Raw genomic sequence first — 8,230 nt, forward strand, 5'->3', positions numbered from 1 at the left:
TCCTCCTAGGGCCCCAAAGCCTCCGGGCTGGAGAAGGCCGGGTCCTGCTGAGGTACCTGGTGGCCCAACTGGCATGTGACGGCCCACGGGGACACATTTTCAATCAGTTTCACAGCCCTGGACCCCAAATTCCCACTCTGCTGAGCACAGGGCTGGGAGACAGAGGTGTGGGGACAGCGTGCATGGAGCAGTGGCACAGGAGAGGCGACAGGCAGAGGCTGGGGTCAGGAGAGCACTGAGCTTGTCCTCCAAGGGGCTCGGCTAGGGCCGCTGTGTCCTCGGCCACGTGACTTGTACCTGGAGCTGGTGCCCCGCCCTCTAGGAGCAGGAGCTCGAGGGGCTGGTGACCTCTGTGACTTCACCACCCAAATATTTCATGACTTCATTGCCCAAACATTGACAGAGAGTCTCCCAAGGCCCTGCTTCAAGTGATCCCACCTCAAGGAAGGCGGCCAGGAGGCCTGGGGCCCGGGTAGCCTTCAGGGGAGACCTGGAGGGCGCGAGGCCACGCCCCATGAGGTCACCCAGCAAATCCGCAAGGCCACGCCCCATGAGGTCTCCCAGCAAATCCGCTCAGGGGCTGGGCAGGGCGGCGCCCCGCAGGTTGCAAAATCCAGAGCATCACACTGGACTGGCGGCTCTGGGTGGGGACCTCAAGCCCACTGGTGGCCGCAGAAGTCCCACTGCACGCCACCCCCACCGCCTGCACATGGTGTGGGGTGACCCATTTTTCTGGCCATAGTGTCCCCCAAACCACCAGGCATCCAGTAAACACGCAGGGCTAAGGACAAGAACGGGGGGCCCCGGAGCTCCCAACCACTCCACTCAGAATCTGCAAGGTAGCCCTGGGGGGAAACTGAGGCTTGAACGAAGTAACCATGGGATAGGGAGGCCGGGTCCTGTGGCCAAGAAGAGAGAAGACTTGTAGACACACAGGGGTGATGGGGTGTGAACATGGAGACAGAGGGAGAGATGAGGGAGAGATGAGGGAGGGCCCTGCCTTGGAGCTCTGGGTGATGTAGCTCCATGTGGTCAGCTGCCTGCTGTGTCCTTGGGTGTGGTGACCACAGGACCCTTGCACGGCCCCAGAAGGCAGCCCAGTGAGTCCTCGAAGGAACAGTATGGTGTGGTCTGCAGTCTTTGGGTCTGGAGGGCTGGCCTCCCTGCCCAGGTCAGGAGCAGGATTGTCCCCAGCTTCAGAGGGAGGACACCCACTGCTGAAAGGAGACCAAACCAGCCCTCCACTGTACCCATGGCACTGGTGATGGCCGCAGGAGCCCTGAGGACCCAGAGCATCCACATATGGCCCTTGGCTGGACATGGAGGTGACAGCTCAACTCCCAGTCAGCAAAGGAAACCCAAGCAGGAGGCACTGTGGGTACAGCGGTGACACAGGGACATGGGGCAGGGACGAGGGGACTCACTCCAACAGGCGCTGGTGGTTGAGTTCATGTGAGGGCGGCATCCTGCAGCAGCTGAAGGTGACCACGCGCCTCCCATAGGAGTCGTCGCCTGTGAGAGAGACACAGGCCTGAGCCTCTGGCCGCCCAGCCCGTTGGAGCCAGGAGGCCCGGGAGGGACACCCGCAGCAGGGCGTGGTGGCACAGGCTTGGAACCCCAGCACCAAGGAAGGCTGAGGCAGGAGGACCTCAAGTTCAAGCCCAGCCCGGACAATTTAGGGAGACCCTGTCACAAAAGAAAAAAGAAAAAGAGAAGGGCTAAGGATGTAGCTCAGTGCAAAGACCCTGGTTCTGGGTTTTGTTCTGGGAAAAGAAAAAGAAGAAAAAACAGGAGGAGGAAGAGGAGGAGGAGGAGGAGGAGGAGAAAAAGTCTTGCGTGTTATCGGAGTTAATCCTCACAACCAACCTCTGTGATGGAAACATTCCCATTTTACGGCGGGAAACCATGACTGAGGGCACCTAGGACTTCAATCTGGATACTCTGCCCTCCAAAGCTGTGGTCTGGCTGCCCTGGCACCTCCCCCCACCGCATTAAAGCCCCCCTAGGTCACTCTTGCCGGACTCCCAGAAGTCCTGGTGCTCCTTCCGGTCCTCTGTGGCGGGGGTGTCCCTGGGCTGGCTCCTTACATAGCTGGGCCCACCCTCGAGGTCCTTGGAGGCTCAGGGTCAGGCACACAGTAGGTGCTTTGTAGGCACGCAGTAGGCCCTGCTGAGCCCCAGCCCCATCCTGACCCCCACGCTCAGGCAGGACAGAGCTGGACAGAGGGTGGTGGTTCCTGTTCTCCTCCTCCATCTTCGGTACTGGGGATTGAACTCAGGACCTTCACACAGAGCTACATCCCCACCCCTGGGACAGGGTCTCACTAAGTCACTAAGTGTGACCCAGGTTGGACTCAAACTTTCCATCCTCCAGTCCAGCCTTCCAGTGCTGGGATTACAGGCGTGTGTCACCGTGCCTGGCCCAACTTCTTTATTACATTTGAAGGACACACAAGGACGTGGGGGCAGGGTGTGGTGGTGCACACCTGTAATCCCAGCACTTGGGAGGCTGAGGCAGGAGGATCGCTGTGAGTTCGAGACCAGCCTGGGCTACACAGTGAGTTCCAGGTCAGTCTCAACTACAGAGTGAGAACCTGTCTCAAAAATCCCCCCCCAAAGGACATGGGAAGCACAGCCCAGACGTGGGCTGAGGCACCGGACAGGAGGCCAGGGGCAGCAGGGATGCAGAGGCTGCAGGAACCTTCTGTCCTTTCTCCGGTGACGGGAAGGCTGCCTTGGCCACTCAGCCACCTGCACGGTCTCCTCCTCCCTCACCCCACCTCCGTCTGCCAAGACGGCCTGTCCTTCTAACTGCTGCCCACTGCAGTTGGGATGGGCCGCAGGGGCGCAGTGATGGCCGGTGAGGAGTGGTCCCATCGCTCACTGCGGCTGTGGGAACTTTGCATCCCGGGCAAGTTCTGTCGGGCAGCTCTGCCCGGCCCCACCTGGTGCTGTGGGTTAGCAGGTCTCCTTCCCTGACTCACAACCCTGTCCTCAGACTGCGGCCTTTTTGGGAAGGAGGTCACAGCAGGCATGTCGGTGGTTCAGACAACCTTGTCCTGGACGTGGGGTGCCCTCCAAACCCACAGACCTGCATGACGGGCGGAGAGGGAGAGGAGACACACAGGAGAGGTGATGTCCCTGGGGAATTCGGGGAGGTTACTGACACAGCAGCTCACCAAGGGACATGGGGTCCAGGTGTGCCCTCTACAGAGCCTGCAGGAGCCTCCGGCCCACACCTCCAGTCCAGGCTTCTGGCCCCAGAGCCACGAGAGCCAGCATCTGCTTTGCTTGGTGTTTTGGAGACAGGGCCTTGCTATGTAGCCCAGGCTGGCCTTGAACTCATGGTGATCCTCCTGCCTCAGCCTCTCCAGGGCTGGCTCACAGATGTGTGCCCCACACCAGGCTCCGACGTCTGCTGTTTGAAGCCCCTTCCAGGGGACAGGGGTCCTTGGATGGGGCTCCTTCCTGCCACCCGCCAGGGACCATGAAGTGGTCAGCCAGGGGGTCTCCCAGAAGCAGGGTCCTGGGTCGCATGAAACTGCCACCATCAGTGGCCCCTTGAAGCTCACTGGGCCACGTGTCCACTCGCCTCTCCCCGTGCCCCTACAGTCCACATCCTTCTGCCTCAGGACCCTCCAGGCTACTGGGTGTCACCTTCTCTCCTGTCCCCACCCCCCTTCCTCCCCTTTTTTCCCTACCTCTCCTCCCTGGCTGACCCCCCTCACCCCCTTCCTGCAACCCAGCCGGCCCAGCCCAGGGGCCCAAGTCCAGCAATCATCGATCGCAGAAAGCTTATCAGCACCCTGAAGCACCTAAGGGTCCCCTCCTAGAAAGGGACAGGACTTTGCCGTTGATAAGTAGTACCGACATCAATCCCCAGGGAGGTTCCTTGAAATGCTACCTGAGGCTCTGAAAACAATGAGCTGTGTTTACAAGCATGGGCATGGCACACTAGGGGTGAGGTGAGCTCCGGTGTCCCTCCCTGCTGCCCGTCCAGGGAGCTGCTCATTGTTTAGGTCATAAGTCTCATTCCTCCAGGAGGCCAGAAGCTCGCTGATTTCTGGAATCCAGGGGATTTTCAGTTTCCAAATACAGCCTCCTGCACTCTCCCAAACTCCCTCTGACACTGGTCAGGCTTCCTCGTGTGTCCAGTGACAAGAAAAAGTGTTGTGCTAACTGTCACCTGGCCCAGGAGACAATCAGGCTTCAAAATCCCAGGTACGGGCCGGGGCTCCGTGGTTTCACCACCTGCCTTGCAAGCACAGGGATCTGAGTTCGATCCCTGGTACAAAAAAAAAATCCCAGGTACCAGATGGCCAATAATAAGTGCATGACAAAAATGTTCAAAGTGGCCAGAGGTCAGAGAAACGCACATTAAAACAACACCGAGATTCCATCTTACTCCACAGAGAATAACCACAATCAAGAAATAAAACAAAAACAAATTCTTCGAGGCTGCAGGGAAAAAAAGGAACCCTCCTCTCTCCACTGTTGGAGGAAAGGAAACCAGTACAACCACTCTGGCAATCAGCATGGAGATTCCTCAAAAAACTGAAAGGAAAAATTTCATTCCATGCCCAGCTCTTCTCCCCCTGTTAGTTAGGTATCTTCCAGAAAGAGTTAAAGCCATCAGATCACAATGTTCCATGTTTACAGCAGCACAACTCTTAATAGCTAAATCTTGGAAGCAGCCTGTATGCCCATCAGTAGATGTGTGAATAAAGTAAGCATGGTATTTACACCCAATGGAATACTACTGTACCATAAAGAAGGATAAGCCTGAGTCAGTCATCTGGAGGAAAATGGATGTACTTTGAGACCACAATGCTAAATGAAATAAATGAGATTCTCAAGCTTAAATAGTGTGTGGTTTCCCTCTCTCTCTTTCTCTCTCTCTCTCTCTCTCTCTTTTAATATGGGGGATCGAACTCAGGTCCTTGTGCTTGTGAGGCAGGCGCTGGAACCACTGAGCTAAACCCCCAGCCCTTGTTTTTCTTATACAGAAACTGAAACACAAGTAAAGAGCAAAAATAAAAGACAACTAATAGAAAGTAGGGAGATCTTTTGCAAACGGGAAGGGGAATAAGAGTTGCAGGGAGCAGGGAGGGTGGGAGGGAAAGAGGACAAAAAAAAAGAATTAAGATGCATTATGTACATGTACCAACTCCCCACAAGGAATGTAATTATGTACTGTAAACATGGGCAAATAAAAATAATAACTCAGGCCAGGAGTGGTGGCGCAAGCCAGTAATTCCAGCACTCGGGAGGCTGAGGCAGGAGGACCGCTGTGAGTTCAAGACCAGCATGGGCTACATAGTGAGTTCCAGGTCAGTCTCAACTACATAGTGACACCCTGTCTCAAAAAACAAAACACAAAACAACCCCCCCCAAATAATAATTCAGCCAGGCATGGTGGTGCACGCCTGTAATCCCAGCACTCAGGAGGCTGAGGCAGGAGAATTGCTGGGAGTTTGAGGCCAGCCTGGGGATACATAGTGAGTTCAAGGGCAGCCTGAACCACATATTGAGCCCATCTTTAAAAAAAAATAAACCCAAAAATAAAAAGTAAAAATTCACACTCGCTCTTCAGATCATGTTTCTTTTCCTACTTTTTTTTGGGGGTGCGGTATTTGAGACAGGGTCTCACTATGTAGTTGAGACTGACCTAGAACTCACTGTGTAGCCCAGGCTGGTCTCGAACTCACAGAGATCCTCCTGCCTCAGCCTCCCAAGAGCTGGGATTACAGGCGTGCACCACCACGCCCGGCTTCTTTCCTACTTTTAATCAATGTAAAATCTTACCACCTAGTGCTCCTGTCTTGACCAGTCCTTTGTTCAGGAAGACAAGCGCCTAGAAAGCATCTCTAAAAGGAGTCCCCAGCACCCCCGAACCTGGTAATCTATTTTGGCAAAGCCAGTCAGAAGGCTTTTATTTCTTCAACCCAGCCGGCAAGCCACAACACCCCCAGGTAGTTGGAGAACACACAATCCCCAGGCAGTAGGGTCCACAGACCCTTTCAGCCAGAAGTAAGTATCGGAAGACAGAGACTATCACACCCTCAGGAGCCCACGTCTCTCAGGGGGAAATGGGGCAGGAGATTAGGAGGGGCAAAGCTGGCTAAGCAAGTGGGTGTGACCTCTGCACAATAGAAATCCAGGAAATGCACAGGAAAACAGTTCCCAAAACCCTGAGCCTGGGACCAATCAAATCAGAGAATGCTATCTTCAAATGCTATCTCACGAAAACTAAGCAGATTTTTGATTGGACAGCAGCAACTGGCCCTCAGTCCTGGGAGACAGAAAAGATGGCTGCCGTTAAGCTTTGGGGTTGTTACTATCAAGCACCTCAAGCTGACTTAAAAATGTGGATTAGAGCTATAGATATTTACCGTATTAGAAGCCAGAAACTGAAAATCTTAAAACACTTGTTCAAATATTTAAACAAATAACACAGTTTAAATGTCTTACAGAAGGAACTTTGTTTCTCACCTTTCTTTTGCTGGCCCCTGACCTGTGGAGCTGTGTTCTCCACATCCGGCCCAGCACCCTTTCTTCCCAAGCCCCAAAGTTTTGTAGAGAGGGTATTGAGGGCTTCCGTGACCTGCAGAACCTTGTCCTCTGGTCCCTCCTCTATACCTGGCGCATTCTGACTCTGTGTGTTTCTGGGAGCTCCACCGGACGGAGAACTGTGCCCCTCTGTGTGTCCGCTCTCCTGGACCCCCGCTCCTTGGAGGTGACAGTCCATGGCGGGAGGCCAGGTGCGGGGACCTGGAGGGGACTGCTCGCGGGAGACGGCTCACAGAAGGCCTCTGGTCCCCAGGCCTACGTCACAGCCCACAGTCCCTTACCCTCTGATGCACAGGACTGTGGCTGCAGACACGGGCTGTTCTGGAGGCGACACTGCAGCACCGTGTCCTTGGTCAGCACAACAAACCATTTTGCTTGGGCTCCCACCACCCTAGGCTTCTCAGAGCGCCCCGCAGTGTGGTGACAAGCATGTCCTTGCTCTCTCAGGACAGCTGCAGGTACCTCGTTCCCACTACTTTCGTCCTGGGGACCCCCCTCCGCCTCTCAGGGACCGTGCAGCTGAGGACCTACCTGCCATCTGCAGGATGCCATGCCTGGCCACGTCATAGAACGGGTGACTGGTGCTCAGCATGGGGTCCTCGCCAGCCATGGCCACCACTGAGGGTCTTCTCGATGCACCCAGTGCGGCTGCCTCCTCCTGGGGTCTCTGCAGCTCTGCTGAAGGCAGCGGGCGTGAGCGGAGCAGCCCTGCTGTGCCAGCCCCTGCCTCTGCCACAAGCCCTCTACGTGCTCGCCTGTGCCCCGCACCCATGACACACCCTGACTCAGTGCCCACCCAAGGCGTAGCAGTGAGGGAGAGAGAGGAGACCCGAGGGCTCAGTTCTGTCCTCAGGGCCCGGCGTGGAAACTCAGGCCCAGACACTGGCAAATCCTGACCCAGATGCCAGCACTGTGGCCAGCGGGCAGCAGGGCCCAGGAGGACAGGGTCGAGGGCAGAAACCAGGGATCCCGCTGGGTGAGGAGGGGTGAAGATGCGGCCACGACTCAGGGACGCCAGGAGCTTCAGGCACCGGCACAGGCTGGACGGACCTTTTTCCACAGCCTTGGGCCCTCACCGTAGGCACCGTTCTCCAGCCGGTGAACAGGTTTTGAACTCTGGCCTACGGATCTGTGAAAGGGCGGCTTCCTGTTGTTAAACCGGTCACTTAGAGCCCTAGCAGCCGTGGTGAAGAGTTGGGCTCTGCGCAGGGCCCCGGGTGGTCACAGAAGGGGGAAGGAGGTGGGGGAGCAGGGACGAGGCTGGGCACCCATGGACCCACCGTGGCCGAGTGAGAAGCTAACGGAGCCAGGGCGATGGGTAGAATGGGCCCCCGGACGGGTGTGCTGAAAACAGCCCCAAACACACGCCAGGTATAGAGGGGATCGGCAGCTCTGAACAGGCGATCAGGGGTGTGGCGGGGGTGGCTTTGTCACTGGCAGAGCTCAGGATTCAGCTGAGAACCCGGCAGGCATCTCACAGGGGCCTCAGACTTCCCGGCCTCTGCTCCGCTCCTGGGCACGTGCCCAGGAAAACCGAAAACGGGGCTGGAACGTACACAGGTGTGGCACAAGCGGGAGTCAGCCCCGTGGGCACAGCAGGGGCGGGCAGCGGGCCACCCCTTAGCTTCAGGACGGCAGCAACTCGGGCAACCGCTCTGGCC

The 8,230-nt window shown here is 56.6% G+C and overlaps 1 protein-coding gene across 1 annotated transcript in view; it reads right to left on the reverse strand.

Annotated features, from left to right (window-relative positions):
- Arhgap8 (Rho GTPase activating protein 8) overlaps positions 1-7,274 on the reverse strand; it is a 33,132-nt gene extending 25,858 nt beyond the window's left edge. Inside the window, exons 1-2 of the mRNA XM_010634345.3 lie at positions 7,101-7,274; positions 1,425-1,512 (exon numbers count right to left, since the gene is read on the reverse strand). Coding sequence (XP_010632647.1) covers positions 1,425-1,512; positions 7,101-7,179 — 167 coding nt within the window. The 5' untranslated portion in view covers positions 7,180-7,274. The remainder of the gene's footprint in view (positions 1-1,424; positions 1,513-7,100) is intronic.
- Between the last annotated feature and the right edge of the window lie 956 nt (positions 7,275-8,230).

The sequence above is a fragment of the Fukomys damarensis genome, unplaced genomic scaffold, assembly GCF_012274545.1.
Source record: "Fukomys damarensis isolate Sample0158 unplaced genomic scaffold, DMR_v1.0_HiC HiC_scaffold_19, whole genome shotgun sequence".
NCBI classification, from domain to species: domain Eukaryota; kingdom Metazoa; phylum Chordata; class Mammalia; order Rodentia; family Bathyergidae; genus Fukomys; species Fukomys damarensis.